Here is a 19,002-nt window from a genome sequence, read left to right as displayed (position 1 = left end):
ACTGCCACTTAAATTTTGAATGAAATCTTTTGTTATGAGTGAACCCTACAGTTCTGTATCTTAAAGGCAGAGCAATAGCCTTGCCTCCATCCTGTGGAAGGAGCAGCTGAGACCATTTGCTAAAACAGTGAAAATCTTTTTGAGTTGAGATGATTAGATCTGGAATGAGGCAATGAGAAGTAAAGAGTTAAGGGAAAGTCTTCAAAGGTGAGATGAATACCTGAGGTATTAGATAGTTAATGTCAAATCAGTCTGAATTTATTTGATGTTCTTTTTTAGGAGTTAATGGAACTTAATTGGTATGGCAGTGGTGACTGTGATAACCATTTATAGTCTTATAAATGTTTTCCTTTTCTCGCCAAATTACCCTTATCCTTGGTATAATAGATTGTCCTTTAAAAGTATGAACGTAGCCTGGCCGGTTTGACTCAGCAATTAGGGCATCGGCCTACAGACCAAAGAGTCACGGATTCGATTTCAGTAAAGGGCATGTACTTTGGTCGGGGTCCTGTGGGAGGCAACCAATCGATGTATTTCTCTCTCTCTTCCTCCCTCCCTCCCTCCCACTCTGTCTGAAAATAAATGGGAAAAATGTCCTCTGATGAGGATTTAAAAAAAGAGGTATGAATGTAGGAGCTTTCACTGGACAAATTCTTAAGTCGATTCTGGCCCTTGTGTATGGATTTGAGTCACATTTATTTGCTTTCTAGGATGAAGTAACCTTTATCTATTTAAAAATTACAGGATATTTTACTTCAAGTAAAGAATATGGTGAAACTAATCCACACGTTAGCTGATCATGGTGATGATGTCAACTGTTGTGCCTTCTCCTCTTCCCTCTTGGCTACTTGCTCCTTGGACAAAACAATTCGCCTGTACTTCCTCAGTGACTTTACTGAATTACCACACTCGCCACTGAAGTTTCACACCTATGCTGTCCACTGCTGCTGCTTCTCCCCTTCAGGACACATTTTGGCTTCATGTTCAACAGATGGTACCACCGTCCTATGGAATACTCAGAATGGACAGACATTGGCAGTGATGGAACAGCCCAGTGGGAGCCCTGTGAGGGTTTGTCGGTTTTCCCCAGACTCCACTTGGGTGGTATCAGGGGCAGCTGATGGAACTGCTGTTTTGTGGAATGCGCAGTCATACAAGTTACATAGGTATGGATATTTAAACACTTTCTGTTTTCAATCCTTTTAACTGGCCTATTTTTTAAAAAATACAAAGAATATTTTGATGATTTTAAGTATCGTCATTTTCAGACACCACAAGGAACAGTATTTTGACTTGTTTTCTGAAGGTCATAAGAACGGGTGTTTAGTGTGATTCTTGCAGCAGATTGGCTTGGCTCTGAGAGTTTTACATTTTCAGTCTTTGTTTTATGAAATAAGGGTTAATCTTGTTAGACTTTTATGGATTTTTACTGTGAGAGTTAGAGAATGAAAACAGTCTTGTGAATAAGATTAGTGATTTTAGGTTTTATTTTTGTAGGCTCAAGTGTTCTTAATAATAAAATAATGTCAGGTAAGTCTCACTTAAGAGAGAGACTATTCCCTGACAAGGATTCTTGCTGAGTGAATGATCAAGCCCAGAAGTAGAGTGGTATTTGTATAATTTCTTAAAAACAAAACAAAACCCCAACACCTGAAAAACTCCTGTAATAAAAATATATCCATTAATTTACATGAGTAATGTTCTGTTACAACTTACCAACATTAAAACTATGTACTTTTATGTACTTACATCATGGTGAAATGTTTTTAACACAAAGTTTACACTTTTTAACTGTACAGGTCAGTGACATGAAGTACATTAAAAACCATAAACATTTAAATAATACCTCTTAACATAGCTTAATGTCCCTTTCCCCCTTCCTACTCCTCAACATCATGCAGAGCACAGATGCCAGCTGGTAAACAAGTGTTGCTCAGTTAGGTCTAGGTCTTTGGGTTGAACAAGGTGATGTGTTTCAAGTGGTGTTAATAAACTGTTTAAAGAGAAAGGGCAGAAAGAATGGAATGTCTTTAAGTTATAGTCTGTGAATGAAATGCAGCTGTCAGCTAAGAGATCTTTTTGACTTCTGCCTCTATAGCATTAGTTCCTTAATTAATGATGTAAAATAATACACTGCTATAGATTTAACCACTGGATGGGACACTGCACCAATCATTTTTTTTTTTCTAGTCTATTTTCCCTAATTGAAAAAATGATATCATTAGCGCAGTAGCACAGTGCTTCTTTATCTTCCCAAGATAATTTTAACTTGTCCATAGCATTTTCTTTTCATAAAGAATTTGTATTTGAAGATGAGATGAAAGGCCTCACTGTTGTTTCTAGGTGATTTTAATATAAAAGATGGACCTTTGACCCCCAAAACATGTTATTCAATAAAAATAGTTTTATCTTTAAAAAATATATATGTGACTGTAGTTGATGTTGTTGGTTGTCACTGCTTTTGTTAGGTTTTGTACATTTTAATGTGTTCATACTGACTTGCTGTGTGAACTTTGGTTTGGATCCCCATAGTTCAGGCTTGAACACATTAGTTAAAATAATGTTTAAATCTTCTTATTTTCAGAAAGCAAGTTTCAGTTTATAGTGTAAAAATGATATTTTATTTCTGTAGGCATCTATAGCCCTTTCTATTCTTTATTGTCATTTATCAAGCTGCTGTTAGAAATTGTGCTATGAAGTAAAAACTACTATGAAGAAAAAGACGCTCTGAAATGAAAACCTCCTTTTGTTTTTTTTTTTGCTTTTATTCCAGATGTGGTAGTGTTAAGGATGGCTCCTTGGTGTCCTGTGCATTTTCTCCCGACGGAAACCTCTTTGTCACTGGCTCCTCCTGTGGAGATTTAACAGTGTGGGAGGATACAATGAGGTGTCTGCACAGTGAAAAAGCACACGATCTTGGCATTACCTGCTGCGATTTTTCTTCACAGCCAGTTTCTGGTTAGTTATTTTACTCTTTTAAGCGTTAGTGAATCCTATTTGTAATTTGTATGTGACTTTTGTTTCTTTTATTCATTTTTATTTTATCAAACGAGGAGCCCTTTGAATTTATTCCTTTTGAGGAATCATCCTTCTCCTTTGTTTTCTAATCACATTGAAATTACAAAGAAATATATGTGAAAATCAGGTTCTTTAATATACATATATATTTTTGTACTAGGTCACTGAAATGTGTGTATATTATGTCACATCTCAACTTGAACTAGCCACATTTCAAGTGTTCTGTAGTCACATGTGGCCAGGCACTACCTTATTGGACAGCCAGATCCAGACAGTGGCAGGACAGTGTTGGCACTCCCCTACTGAAAACCCATCATGGGCCCTGGCCAGTTTGGCTCAAGTGGTAGAGCATCGGCCCGCAGACCAATGAATTGTGGGTTCGATTCCGGCCAAGGGCATGTACTTTGGTTGTGGTTTGTGCCCGGCCCTGGTTGGGGTCATGTGGGAGGCAACCAGTCAATGTGTCCCTCTCATATCGATGTTTCTCTCTCTCTCGCTTTCTCTTCCTCCCACTCTACCTGAAGATAAATAGAATAATATCCTTGGGTGAGGATTAAAAAATAAATAAAACCCATCATGGTTTGTTAAAATAATGTTAAAGTAGCCCTGGCTGATGTGGCTCAGTTGGTTGTTGCATCATCCCATATACCAAGGAGTGGCTGGTTCGATTCCTGGTCAGGGCACGTTAGGTTTCAGGTTTGATCCCCAGTTGGTGCACGTGTGGGAGGCAACCAGTGGGTATTTCTTTCATCAATGTCTGTCTCTTCTCTCTAAAATCAATTTAAAAAAGAATGTTAAAGTAAGATAAACTAACAAACCCAATCTAAAGCATTGTGATAGCCTTTCATGTCCATACTTTATTTTTCTTTTGCAGTACTTACAGAAGTATCAAATTTAATTTTATGTTTACTTATGTAGATTGTTTAATGGTGTTTTTCCTAGACTGAAAGCTCCATGAGGACAGGGCCGGATACATAGTAGGCCTTGAAAGGTAAATTGGTGAATAAGATTCCTTTTAGTGATTTGCTGAAATTTTTGTTTTTTAACATTTTAACATCATATAGCAAATTAATAGAGGTCTGTTTTATGAACCCATTCTTAAATTCCCTACCTAGTTTAATTATGATCATTTATTTTTTAATATATTGTTTTGTGCTGTTTTATTCTAAGACCATTTTGTAACAGACAAGAACCATTTCTTCCCTCTGTGGCACCTGTTCCAAACCTTATATGCACTCAAATCTTTGCTGAATTATAGAAATATAGGGTGATTTGGGTTTCTTCGTTGAATTTAAATGATCTAAAATAGATTTTAATTAAAATACCATTATTAGTGAAAAACTAAGGGCATCCTTGTCCTATCTTTAGAGGGATTGACAGCAGGTGGGGCCTGGAAAGGTTCATTAAATCAGGCAGAGAATTCTAGGTGAGATTCTAAAATAAGTGTAATACCTACAGCCTTAGCCCACCTTTGGAGTATATTTCAAAGTATATTTCTCAGTATAATTCTAATCTGTGTCTCTTTAGTTCAACTTTTGTTGAAGAAGCTATTAACCTTGTGTAAATTCCCTGAAACAAATTGATAAATGCTTCAAAAGGGATTGTTATAGAATTCATGGGACCTACTGTATTTTCTTAAAAGACAAAGTATGTCATTTTAATTCATTATTGTTTAATTGGTATTTGTTAATATCAGTAAATACTTATAACATATTGACTCTTCTGTCTTTGTGACATTTTGCTCAAATAAAGAAAAAGAATCTCATTTATGCCTGAAGATAAATCATCAATTTTCTCATTACATACTGATAAAATTTCTAGCTTACAATAAAGAGCCCAATTGTTTTTATTTAGAGAATTTAAAAGTTTTAAAATCTCAACCCAAATATGTCTTTCCTTTTAGGGAGGCATAGGTATTCCTATTTATAAATAATGCAGGCAACCTAGAAAAGGAAGTTATAGTGAAACTAGCACTACACTAGGAGGAAGGCCATTTGAAAACATCTACTCTGTATACAGGCACACCTCAAAGATATTGCAGGTTCAGTTCCGACCAACACAACAAAGCAAATACTGCAGTATTGTTGCTGGTGGGGGGTCTTGCCCTCAGTTTGTAAGGAATACAGCATCTGTGAAGTGCAGTACAATGAGGTATGCCTGTGAATGGGTTGGATGTGAGCTTGCTTTTCTTTTTAAATTAAATGTATTTGGCCCTGGCCAGTTTGGCTCAGCGGATAGAGCGTCCGCCTGCGGTCTGGAAATACCTGGGTTCGGTTCCCGCTAAGGGCATGTACCTCGGTTGCAATTTGTCCCCGGCCCTGGTTGGTCGTGCGGGTGGCAGCCACTCGATGTGTCCCTTTCACATCGATGTTTCCATCTCTCTCTCTCTTCCTCTCTCTCCCTCCCACTCTGTCTGTACAAAAAATGGAAAAATGTCCTCGAATGAGGATTAAAAAAAAAAATTAAATGTATTTGGGGGCCATTAGTTAATAAGATCATACAGATTTCGTGTGTACATTTCTTTGGTACATGATCTGTATATTGCATTGTATGCCCACCACCTAAAGTCAAATCTTCTCTCTCTCTCTCATTTTTAATGAAAGAAAACTTGGACTAGGTTATTATTACAATTTAGATATCTTTCTGAAGAAAAGTATATTTCTAAATATTATATTTAGATATTGAGTATAGACATGTTTTAAACTCCATAGTTTTTCATTGTCCTAGCTGAATTCTCACTACTTAAACATCAAAATTGTCTTGCAAGTATCTATTTAGTCACACAATGAAAAAAAAGTTTTCCTAATTTAATCTAGTACTTAAATAATTTACTCTTAGCCACTTACTGAGTAAGATGTTTTACCTTAGAAAGACTTAATGATAATCAGGAATTGTTTATATGCATCAACATCTTTCTCAGAAAAGATGCCTTTTGGCTGAACCTATGCTATTAAAAACTATAAAATGCTATTGAAATGTGGAAGTCCCATGGAGTTAGAAAAACTTTCAATGAGAAGGAAGTTAATTTGTTGCATGTTAATGAAATGTATATGCTTTCAACAAGACAGTCCATAAAAAAAATTTATTTCACATACTCAGGTACACAAAATATTTTATTTAAATACCATGTATTGAATATTTGCAAAACCAGAGTGCAATCTTAAGATTGTACTTAATTATGTCTTACTGCATATGAGTGCCAAACTGCGTCTGTGGTATTAGGTGAACTCATTAAAATTGAGTCGATGATACCAATATTTACATTGTCTACATTATCCACCATATTTAGGAACTTACTGGTGGGTACATAATAATACCTGAAATTATCCAAGTAAGCATAAAAACTAGTGGGTTTTTTGGGGACAATCTAATTGATTGATTACATTCCCTAATTTGTATAATATTTTCCACTAAATCAAATGAACTAAATTGATATTATTTGGGGTTTATATAATTCCAGTCTTTGTCATGATAAAATCAAATGTGAAAAAATTTCATTATTAGAGCATATGAAGTGTAGACTAAGCTTTTAAGAAATGGATATCTCCTAAAGAAGTTGTCAGTAATAATTAAGCACTTAACATCCATATCATAACTGATATTTTTTTCTAATTTTTTCTATCAGTGCTAACATCATGGACTCTGAAATTGGGATGGAGGATGCCATAGGTTTAGTGACTCAGTATTGGCCCTTGCAGCCTTCTGTTATATTCTTAGTGGAAGTTAAATAAAAAGATATTTTATAAATAACATATTTCTTAACCCTGGCTGGTTTGGTTCAGTGGTTAGAGTGTTGGCCCGTGGACCAAAGAGTCTCAGGTTCGATTCCAGTCAAGGGCACATACCTCAGTTATGGTTTGGTCCCTGGCCCTGTTCAGGGTCGTGCGGGAGGCAACCAATCGATGTGTCTCTCTCACATCGATGTGTCTCTCTCTCTCTCCCCCTCCCACTCTGTCTTAGGATAAATGGAAAAATATCCTCGGGTGAGGATTTAAAAAAGATATTTTTAAAATAGAAATATAAAGTTGTAACAACGTTAAGGGTTAAAGTTATCCTTTGAAGAACCTTGTTTAAAAGAAATTCTTCAACTGACATTTCATTATATGGTGTGATTAATGTGGCTTGTAAATATAGTTTAAATGAATAGAATCAACATCTCAGTCTAGGAAGTTGAAATATTTTTGGTTTAAAAGTTTTATAAGTTCTTTTGTATTTATTTTTAACAAATTTACATTTTTAGATGGAGAGCAAGATCTTCAGTGTTTTCGATTGGCATCATGTGGTCAGGATTGCCAGATCAAAATTTGGGTTGTTTCTTTTAGCCATATCTTAGGTATGTATTCAACCAGTAGTTCTCTAAAATTGTGATCCAGATAAAATTTGTTTTATTTAATCTTTTTACCTAAGGTACTCTTGCTACCTAAGAGTGATTATTAAAATGCTTTAGGAACTTTTAATCAGAGTAATACATACAAATGATTTAAACATTTTGTGCTCACTGCTGATTGTGACCACACCACCACCACATACAGTGGTAACTACACTTTGCACTTTATCTGTTTTCAACTCTTTTGGTGGTTTTCACAGAGTCCACAAATACTGTTTATACTACCATATTTTACATTATTCATTGTAGTTATTGTTTTTTGTGGGTCTTTTCTTCATGCATTGTACTATTCCTTCAGGTGACCCTTTACTTGTTCAATTTTGGAAACAGTACTTCGTTGTTATTTCTTTAATACTTTCTTCTCTATCTCCTCTCTTTGTGTAACTTACATTATTCATTGTGTTGGACCTTCTGACATGATTCTATCCCCCCCACACACACACACACGCATTTATCTCTTTATCTTTTTTCCTACTTTATGGGAAAATTTCTCAGCTTTATCATTTAATCTTATTTTGAATTTTTTTATCTCATCAATCATGTTTTCCTTTTCTAAAAGCTCATCTTTATTTCTTTTTCATAGCGTCCTCTTTTTACTTTACGAATGCAAGATCCTTGAAAAACTCTCAGGATAATAATTCGAGGCTTTTTGTTTTGTGTTTAAGTTCCCTTGTGTCCTGATTATCTTTGTTTGCTCTTGGACCGTTTTTTGGTTTACTCTGATCTTTCCCTTTCATGTAGCTACCTAAAGCCTGGATTCCATTGACATTTAGGAATTAGACACCAATAAGATGTTTAAAGCCCAGGACACATGATGGTGTGTTGTTGCTAGCTTCCCCTTAGTGTTAGGGGGTGGTTTGTTAGCCCTTATTGGGGAGGGGTTAGGGGCTTAGAGAATTTGGGTATTCTGACCTCTGGGACTTCCCTGGAGCTCCCCTGGCAGTTACATGTCTTAGAATACGCTTTGCCTGGGGAGAGCATCTGGCTGTCAAGCAGCATGCTGTGGTGGGTCTGGGAGGAAGACACTGGGTATTTCAGAAACAGACTTTTAGTTATTTTTCCTATTTCCAGGTCTGTATTTGTGTCATTCAGACTTTCCTTTCCCCCTGGCTGTTGATAAATGGTCAATTGGCCATCTTGCTTCAGTTGCCTAAAATATTTTTATTTTATTATCTAATAAGCTTCAGTTATAGTACAGACTACATTTTGTTTATAATTATTATCAACGATAGACAAAGTGGGACAGTAGTTAAAGTAGTAAAGACAGCTTTTAACCAGTAATATTATTGCAATAGGGAAAAGAGTCTGGCATGAACTGACCTCAACTTCAGGTTATACAGAGGTGACTGGGCATTTTATTATTATTATTTTTATTTCTTTATGTATGTATGTATTTATTTAATCCATACCCGAGGACATTTTTTCATTTTTTGTTCAGCTAGAGTAGGAGGAAGAGAGAGAGAGGGAAACATCGATGTGAAAGGTACACATCAAGTAGCTTGGCTGCCACCCGCACGACCCAACCAGGGCCAGGGACAAACTGTAACCGAGATGCGTGCCCTTAGCGGGAACTGAACCCGGGTCTCTCTGGACCGCAGGCCGATGCTCTAACCGCTGAGCCAAACCGGCCAGGGTATGACTGGGCATTTTAAAGGAAGAATAAGGAACTAAGAAGGTCAGTAAGTTGGGGCTCTGTAGAGTGAAGTGAAAAATTACAAAAGCAGGAAGAACAGGGGTTGGCCCATGTAAAACCCATTTGGGTTTGCTAATTGGAAGTTAAACTCCTACCTTCCCACAGTCTGGGAGTCAGGATCCCTATTCTTCAGGTGTTGGCTGAAACAAATAATAAAATTTTTGACAGCCTTGAGTTTTCTCAGGCAGGCACTTTAAGGTGGATAGGGTCATTTTGGGGATGCAACCTGAGCTCTTAGAAACTGTCAAAGTCTTTATAGGCCAAGATCAAGGACTAGTCAAGAAGAGAACTCAGAAGAACCTGGCAGAGTTTGGTCAAGGAGAGAATTTGCCATTATACTAGTGTACAGAGATGGGCCTATCATCAGGAAATAGATGCATTTCCTTTTGTGGAAATTTAATTAATTCGTTGCATATTAAGTTATGCTTAGTAATTCTTCTAATGTATCCAGTTACTTGCTGATGAGGATAGGGTTCCTTTACAAGGTCTATCTTACCTCCGCCATCTGTTCCTACCTATCAAAGTAAAATTCTTGTAAGAAACCATCCACTTAGTCATATATGTAGATATTCTAAACACAATATATTTTAAATAACATTGTTCAAAAGTAGAGCTTTTCATACACTGTCTGAAAAATGTGTCTTTGGCCTGGCCGGTTTGGCTCAGCGGTTGGAGAGTCGGCCCTCGGACTGCAGAGTTGAGGGTTCGATTCTGGTCAAGGGCATGTATCTCAGTTATGGTTTGTCCCCAGCCCTGGTTGGGGTTGTGTGGGAGGCGGCCAATCGATGTGTGTGTCTCTCTCTTTCTTTCCCTCTCTCTCTGCGAGGATTTAAATAAAATCTAAAAAAGAATGAAACATGTGGCTTTACACTGACTCTTTAAAAAAACATGTATCACTGTTTATAAATGTGCAGTTAAAGCCTTTTTATAAAACATTCATCATTTATACCAAATTTTAACTGCTTATATGTAGGAGGGAATAGATAGACATATGGATCTTATATTTGAGAATATACCCTTTACTTACGGTCATATTGCAAGTTGTTTGGTCTCCATTTGGTTGGCTACTTTACATTTCTGCTCTGTTTGATTATGCCTACTTACTCATCTGCATGTTCCACACAGTGCTTTTAATGCCCACATCTGTTCTCCCAGAAAAAATGTATTTTTTTCACCCTGGCGGTTTGGCTCAGCGGTTAGAGCGTCGGGCTGCGGTCCGGAGAGACCCGGGTTCGGTTCCCGCTAAGGGCATGTGCCTCGGTTGCAGTTTGTCCCCGGCCCTGGTTGGTCGTGCGGGTGGCAGCCACTTGATGTATCCCTTTCACATCGATGTTTCTCTCTCTCCCTCTCTCTCTTCCTCTCTCTCCCTCCCACTCTAACTGTACAAAAAAATGGAAAAATGTCCTCAGATGAGGATAAAAAAAAAAAAATGTATTTTTTTCTATTTTGAATAGAAATAAAATACATATTTAATAATAAATAAAACTATTTGTTGTTGACACTTGCTCTAATGACCTTTTTGTTTAGTAGTTGAATTCTTGCAATCTTAAGAGCCATGAACACTTGAAAAAACTTTTTATTAGGTCTGAGAAAATTACAGATTTCACTTAGTTCTTTGTCCCCTCCACCCCAGGCCATTTCTTCTTAATAATTATTTTTATAGGTTATCACTAAAATATATTGAATTCCCTTGGTTTACCTTTAAAATAGTTTTGATATTTCTTGTCAAGTTCTTATAGAAAGCATAAAAAGGATTTTAGTGTTACCATACTTGGTAGGCATGTTGTTATAAGATATATTGGAAATATAAGATATATAAATTTCCATTGATTATTTTTCATTTATGAAATGAGAAATATTTTCTTAATATCAGATTTTAAAAACTACAGGTATTTGATTCTTTTTAGGCATTTGGGCAATTGATGTATGTATATTATTAAATAAAATATATAACATATTTTAAAAGTAAATAACCAGGATTGTAAGATACTTTAAAATTTTATATAGTTTTAAAATTTGATAATATTAGCAACCCCCTGTCTAGTGTTTGCTGAGCACACCATTTTCTTTACCCATTTCTGAACTTTTGAAATCACACTATATTCCAATACCTGGATTGCATGAGGATTTTTTCATTTGTGTCCTGTAGGCACTCAAAGATTAAGTGAATAAATAAGTGCAATAATTTTGACTTAAGAATGAATTCTAAGAACGTCACCTTGCTAATTCTTCTCATCTTGTTATTTGCAGGTTTTGAATTAAAATATAAAAGCACACTGAGTGGGCACAGTGCTCCTGTTCTGGCTTGTGCTTTTTCTCATAATGGGCAGATGCTAGTCTCAGGGTAAGCTATTTAGTTTTAATTTTCTTAAACCGTTTTGATATGAAATAGAACAGATATACAGAAAAGTACATAAAACATAAGAGAATTGCTTGCTAAGTTACTGTGATACAAACCTGTAACTACTACTCAAGTCAAGAAATAGAACACTGCTGATTCTGCTCCAGAAGTCCTCCCCTTCCAAGTGCCCTTTCTAGTGACAGGATGGCACCTCGGGTCATAAGCAACATTACTTTTTTCATTTAAACTGATTTAAAACAAATCATACAATGTGAATTATTTTATATCTGGCTTCATTTACTCAACATTATGTTTGTGACATTCATATTTCTACATATAGCTGTGGTTTATTGATTTTCATTGCTGTGTAATAATTCCATTGTATATGTACTATAATTTATCCATATTAATGTTGATGAGCCAAATTGATTTATCCAAATAATGTTGATGGATTATTTCCAGTTTGGGAGCATTACAATAATAATTCTATGAATATATCTAGATCTCCTGCTGCACATGTTAATGTGTTTCTATAGGATAAATACATAGGAATGGAACTGATGGGTCATAGAATAGTTGTATTTTCAACTTTGACAGGTAACACCAAATTATTTTCCAAGTGGTTGAAGACTCCTATAGCAGTGTTATATCACATCCAAGCCTATACTCGATATTGTGGATCTTTTTTAATTTTAGCTATTCTGATGGGTGTGAAGTGTTATCTTCCTATGGCTTTAATTTGCATTTCCTCAAAACAATGAGGTTAGAACTTTTTCAGAATTTTATTGGCCATGTTTATTTCCTCTTTTATGATGTACCTGTTCAAGTCTCTTGCCCATTTTTCTTCTGGATTATCTTTTTCTTATTGATTTGTTGTTAAATATATAAATTTCTCTCTGTATTTCTGTGTATGAGTCATTTATTGGTTATATGTGTTGCGAATATTATTTCCTACCTTGTGGATTTGCCTTTTTACAGTTTATAATTGTAGTAGTTAGTTATTTTTAAAAAATTAGTGTTTAGAGAGAGAGGAAAGGAGAGGGAGAGAAACATTGATGTGAGAGTGAAACACTGATTGGCTGCCTCCTGCATGCCTCCTGCTTGGGATCGAGTCATAAACCTGGGCATGAGCCCTAATTGGGAATTGAACTGGCAACCTTTCAGTGCATGGGACCCAACCAACTGAGCCACACTGGCCTGGGCAGTAGTTTCTTTATGTTCTAAGATCATGAGGATATTTTCCTATATTGTCTTCTAAAACTTTCTTTGTTGTTCCTTCCTCAAATTTGTTTTGTGTGTATTATGTGTGATAGGAATCTAGTTTCATTTCTTTCCATATGGATGCCCAGTTGTCCAGCAACATATGTTGGAAAAACCCACTTTGATAAGCTACCTTGTCAGAAATCATTGACTACATAGTGTGGGTCTGTTTCTCAGCCTGCTGTTCTGTTCTATTTTTCTGTTTAACTGTCCTTGTTTTAATGCCATTCTATCTTTCTAAGGCTTTATATTTTAGTTGTTCCTGGCTTTTGACACTTACATACAAATTTTTTAATTAGCTTCTCAAATTGCCTCAAGTTCCTCGCTCTGCACATACCTGTTTGGATTTGGATTTGGATTACATTGAGTCTGATAAATCTGGGGAGAATTGTATTTTTATGATACTGAGTTTTCTAACAGATGAAGATGGAATATTTTTCCATTTAATTGTCTTGATTTATTTTAATACTTGACTTTCATACAGAGGTTCCTCAACTTTTATTAGATTTATTTCTAGTTATTTAATTTTTTGATGCTGTTATAAAAGATGTGGCTAATATAGAGAAATAAATATGGAAAGCCAATGCATTTATCTACATATGTTAATATGTAGATAATCATATCATATGTTAATGATGGTTTTTGTCTCTTCTTTTCTGATCCTTATACCTTGAATATCTTTTATGCCTTGCTGAACTGGCTAACACTACCAGGATAATGGAAGTAGTGATAAAAGCTATTGGTGTCTCATTCCTCTTTGCAAAAGAAAAGCTTTCCTTATTAAGTATGATCACTGTAGGTTTGGGGGATATAAGCTTTATTAGCTCTTCTATTCCTTTCGGTTTGTAAGAATTCTTTTTATTATGGATAGGTGTTAATATTTTATCAAATGATTTTCCTACGGCTTTTGAAATGATTATATATTTTTTCTTTTATTGTATTAGTGTGGTAAATTATATCAAATTTTCAAATGTTAAGTCAACCTTGCTTTGTTGTAATAAACATCTTAGGACATTATTTTGGGGTATTGCTATAGGAAAGTCAGTTTTATTCTGTTGCTCCTTTAGTGGTTTTTTTTTTTTTTTTTTTCTGTACTATCTTCTCTCAAAATTTTCTTTTTGTTTGTGGTTTTCTACATTTACTTTGATGTATCTAGGTTTGAGCTTCTTTCTATTTAATTTGCTTGGAGTTCATTGAGCTTAAATATATAGAACGATTGTTTCATCAGTTTAGGGGAAATTCTTATTCATCATCTCTTCAAATATTGCCTCTGTCCTTGTCTTTCTCTCCTTTAATTTTGGGGCTTCAATTAAATGTGAATTATACTTTCTTACTATAAAAACTTTGTCTCTTATTCTCCTAGTATTTTTAATTCTTATATTTCTTGTGCTTTATTCAAAATGGTTTTCCCTTTACTCATTTTATCTTCATCTAATGTGCTATTAAACTGATTAGTTGACAGTTCCTTAATTTTGGCTATTTTATTTTTGGTTCTAGAATTTCTGTTTGGCTCTTTTTTTCCCCAAGTGCACTATATCATTTTTAAATTTCTATTCTCTTAAAAATTTGATCTTGGCTTTTATTTTTCAAAGCTATGTGTTATGTAAAGCAAATGGTTTGGGACACAGTAGCATGATTTAATAATTTTATATTCTCTGAATACTTTTGTGTATTTTCTTCTTCTTGTCATCGGATTTTCTAAAATGTTTCTGTCTGGTCTCACGAGCCATAGCATTCAGATCCACATTCATGGCTCTTCATAGCAGCTTTGGCTTCAGCCAAGACAGTCAGGTCTCCTAACTTACACTGAAAATGTTCTGGACTAAGTACTTTTCCCAATGCACTCCAATCCTTGCCAAATAATTAGTTATGTTCTCGTTATTTTAGAAGACTTACCTCAAAAGATGAAAACAGTTTATTATCAGAAAGTATTTATAGTAATTCTCCTTTGCCCTAGAATTGAAGTCATTGGAAAGTTTAAACAAGTAAAGTTGGATTTCCTTCTGTTGTTTTGAGGGGACATATTGTGCGTTCCACTCTTAAGTAGAGAGGTTAAAGGACAAAATGATTATATGAACTTCAGCAATTTTTTTTTTTTTTTGGTACGTGCCCTTAATGGGAACCGAACCCCGGACTCTCTGGTCCGCAGGCCAACGCTCTAACCGCTGAGCCAAACCAGCCAGGGCCTTCAGCAAGTATTTATGACTGTCTTGTGCCCAGCTCTTTGCCAGTTGCAACAGGGCATGTAAAAGGATGCATGAGACATTGTCTGTGCCCTTAAAGATGTTTGATTGATTTATGCAACCTGGATAAATCTTCTATTATCTCCACATATATTCAGCAAGGAAACCCGATATTCAGGCAAACTGCAATTCTTTTTTTTTTTTTTTTTAATCCTCACCCGAGGACATTTTTCCATTTTTTGTTCAGGTAGAGTGGGAGGGAGAGAGAGGAACAGAGAGAGAGAGAGAAACATCGATGTGAAAGGAACACATCGAGTGGCTGCCACCCGCACGACCGACCAGGGCCGGGGACAAACTGCAACCAAGGTACGCGCCCTTAGCGGAACCGAACCCGGGTCTCTCAGGACCGCAGGCTGACACTCTAACCGCTGAGCCAAACCGGCCAGGGCGCAATTCTTTTTTAAAATTTAATTTTTTAATTTTAATTTTTTATTAAATGTATCAAGGTGACGTTGGTTAATAAGATTATATAGGCCAGTGGTTCTCAACCTGTGGGTTGCGACTTCTTTGGGGGTCGAACGACCTTTTCACAGCGGTCACCTAAGACCATTGGAAAACACATATTTCTGATGGTCTTAAGAACCGAGACACTGTTCTTCTTTCTGTCTCCAGGCGGGTCCACCCACATGCAGATACACCCACATACAACATGAGGAACCTGTATTAAAGGGTCGCGGCATTAGGAAGGTTGAGAACCACTGATACAGGGTTAAAGTGTACATTTGTACGATATATGATCTGCATATAGCATCTTCTGTCACTATATATTTGGCTCCCTTTACACTTTACTATCCCCCACCCCACTTACCTCTGGTAACCACCATACTGTTGTCTGTGTCTGTGAGTTTCAGCTTCATAACGCACATATGAGTGAAATCATATGGTTCTTAGCTTTTTCTGACTGACCTGTTTAGCTTAGCATTGATATTCAAGGTCCATCCATGTTGTTGCAAATGGCAGTTATTAGTCTTTTCTTATGGCTGAGTAGTATTCCATTGTTATATATGTACCACATTGAAGATATTTTAATTCTTTTTTTTTTCTTGACAGAGAGAGAGAGAGAGAGAGAAACATCAATGTGAGAAAGAAGCATTGATCATCTGCCTCCTGCACACCTCCTACTCAGGATCGAGCCCGCAATCCGGGCATGTGCCCTGACTGGGAATTGAACCGGGACCTCTCAGTCCATGGGACAATGCTAAGTCCATTGAGCCACACCAGCTGGGCTTTAATTCTCTCTTGATAGTTCATGTTCATGATAATAATTACACTGCAAGATCCTGACATGCCCTTACTCTCTGAATCATGGAAGAAGTGTTAAGTTCATTTATAACATCATAATTCCTCATCAGTTATAATGTATGTGAATCCTATTTACATTTGAATACCATGCCATCTGCTTTATTTAGGCTAAAGTTGTCAGGGTATGTGCCTATTATGAATTACTTTTAATTTTAATATATTCTTGGGGACTAATGTTTGTGGGATTTAGGATCCTGTAGAATTGAGGTTTTTTTAGAAATCCTAACTCAATTGCCTGGCCAGTGTGGCTCTGGTTGAGCATCAACCCATGCACTGGGAGGTCACTGGTTCGATTCCAGTCAGGGTACATGCCCAGGTTGTGGGCCCAGTCCCCATTGGGGAGCATGCAGGAGGTGGCCAATCAACGTTCTCTCTCATTGATGTTTCTATCTTTCTCTCCTTCTCCCTTCCTCTCTCTCTAAAATCAATAAAGAAAAAATTTAAAAATTCTCACTTGAGGATATATTTTTGTTGATTTTAGAGAGAGAGGAAGTGGTGAGAAATCAAACCCGAGACCTTTTGGTGTATGGGATGATGCTCCAACCGAGACACAATGGCCAGGGTAGAAGTGAGTTTTAATCCCAGCCCTATCATTTACTACCTATATGACCTTGAACAAGTTTTAGTTCTGTAATTTAGCTCAGTGTCCCTATTTTAAAAATTATATTTTCAAATTTATTTTTCAATTGCAGTTGACATATTAGTTTCAGGTGTACAACACAGTGATTAGACGTTTACATACCTTACAAAATGATCACCTCCCATACATCTATAAAACATCTGACACCGTACATAGTTATTATAATATTATTGACTATATATATATCCTATACTGTACTATATATAATTATGACTTTTATTATATCTAGAAATTTGTACTTCTTAATCCATTTCACCTTTTTTCATCCATTCTCCCCAATGCCCCTCCCATATGGCAACCATCAATTTGTTATCTGTATCCATGAGTTTGTTTTTGTTTTGTTTGTTCATTTTTTGCGTGTTTTAGATTCCAAATATAAGTGAAATTATATGGTGTTTGTCTTTCTCTGTCTGACTTATTTCACTTAGCATAATATCCTCTAGGTCTATCCATGTTATCAAAAATGGCAAGATTTCATTCTTTTTATGGCTGAATAATATTTCATTGTTTATGGGTACCACATCTTTATTCATTCATCTATCAATGCACACTTAGACTGCTTCCATATCTTAGCTATTGTAAATAATGAACATGGGGTGAATATATCTTTTTCAATTATTGTTTTGGATTTCTTCGGAGAAATACCCAGAAGTGGAATTGCTGGGACATATGGTAGTTCTATTTTAAATTTTTTGAAGGCTCTCCATGCTGGTTTCCATAATGGCTGTATGTACCAATTTATGATCTCACCAACAGTGCACAAGGGTTTCCTTTTCTCCACAGCCTCACACTTCCTGTTGATTTATTGATGGCAGCCATTCTGATAGGTGTGAGGTGATATCTCATTGTGGTTTTAATTTGCATTTCTCTGATAACTAGTGATGTTGAGCATCTTTTCATATGTCTATTGGCCATCTGTATGTCCTTTTTGGAGAAATGTCTGTTATAGTTCTCTGCCCATTTTTTAATTGGATTGTTTGTTTTTTTGGTATTAAGTTTTATGAATTTCTTATATATTTTGGCTATTAATCCCTTATTGGATATGTCATTGGTGAATATCTTTTCCTATTCAGCAAGTTTTCTTTTCATTTTGTTGATGATTTTCTTTGCTGTGCAAAAAGTTTTTAGTTTGATATAGCCCCATTTGTTTAGTTTTTATTTTGTTTTCCTTGCCCGAGGAGACATATCCAAAAAATATAGAGTGATGTCAAAGAGTTTACTGCCTGTGTTTACTCCTAGGAGTTTTATGCTGGCAGGTCTTACAGTCCAGTCTTTAAAAGTTTGAGTTTATTCTTGTAGTTGGTATTTCTGATCCAGTTTTACTCTTTTGAATGTATCTGTCTAGTTTTCCCAACATTATTTTATTAAAGAGACTGTCTTTACCCCATTATATATTCTTGTCTCCTTTGTCATAGATTAATTTATCATATAGACATGGGTTTATATCTGGACTCTATTCTGTTCATTGATCTCTATGTCTGTTTTTATATCAGTACCATGCTGATGACTATGGTTTTGTAACATAGTTTCATATCAGGTAGCATGATACCTCCAACTTTGTTCTTGTTTCTCAAGATTGCTTTGGCTATTCAGGGTCTTTTGTGATTCCGTATAAGTTTTAGGATTATTTGTTCTAGTTCTGTGAAAGATGACATTGGTATTTTGATAGGGATTGCATTAAATCTGTAGATTGCTATGAGTAGTATGGACATTTTAATGATGTTAATTCTTCCTGTCCATGAGCATGGTATTTGTTCAGTATTATTGTTTGCTATTCCCATATGTGAACTCTTGCTTGTTGCCCTAATTTCTGTTTTCCCAATACAGTGGTTTTAAGATGACTAATGATGGTCCAACCTCTCAAGTGATATATCATTAGAATGAATTAATTTTCATTGTACTAGGGGTAGTCTCAGAAATTGGTATTTTCTTTTTTAGGATGCTCAGAAATAATGGAGATTTACCTAAGAATTTTATATGTTCCAGTAATAGTACCTTGTACCTTGAGGGATTTAAGACTAAATAAGAGTGTCTATAAATTATGTCTAGCATATATAGTAAGGTTAGCTGTGGGTATGATATCTTAAAATATTTGGCTGAAGTTTAGCATTTAATGCT

At 35.7% G+C, this 19,002-nt stretch overlaps 1 protein-coding gene across 5 annotated transcripts in view; it reads left to right on the top strand.

Moving 5' to 3' along the window:
• Window positions 1-735: 735 nt before the first annotated feature.
• The window catches only part of WDSUB1 (WD repeat, sterile alpha motif and U-box domain containing 1), a 61,192-nt gene continuing 42,925 nt past the window's right edge, over window positions 736-19,002 (top strand). For all 5 annotated transcript variants that reach the window (XM_036254043.1, XM_036254046.1, XM_036254044.1 and 2 more), the window contains exons 1-4: window positions 736-1,166; window positions 2,774-2,958; window positions 7,259-7,351; window positions 11,349-11,442. In XM_036254043.1, the coding sequence (XP_036109936.1) occupies window positions 769-1,166; window positions 2,774-2,958; window positions 7,259-7,351; window positions 11,349-11,442 (770 nt within the window). In that variant the 5' untranslated portion in view covers window positions 736-768. The remainder of the gene's footprint in view (window positions 1,167-2,773; window positions 2,959-7,258; window positions 7,352-11,348; window positions 11,443-19,002) is intronic.

Source organism: Molossus molossus, unplaced genomic scaffold, assembly GCF_014108415.1.
Source record: "Molossus molossus isolate mMolMol1 unplaced genomic scaffold, mMolMol1.p scaffold_m16_p_11, whole genome shotgun sequence".
NCBI classification, from domain to species: domain Eukaryota; kingdom Metazoa; phylum Chordata; class Mammalia; order Chiroptera; family Molossidae; genus Molossus; species Molossus molossus.
The sequence above is the reverse complement of the archived record's forward strand: the minus strand, read 5'-3'. Positions and strand labels throughout refer to the sequence as shown.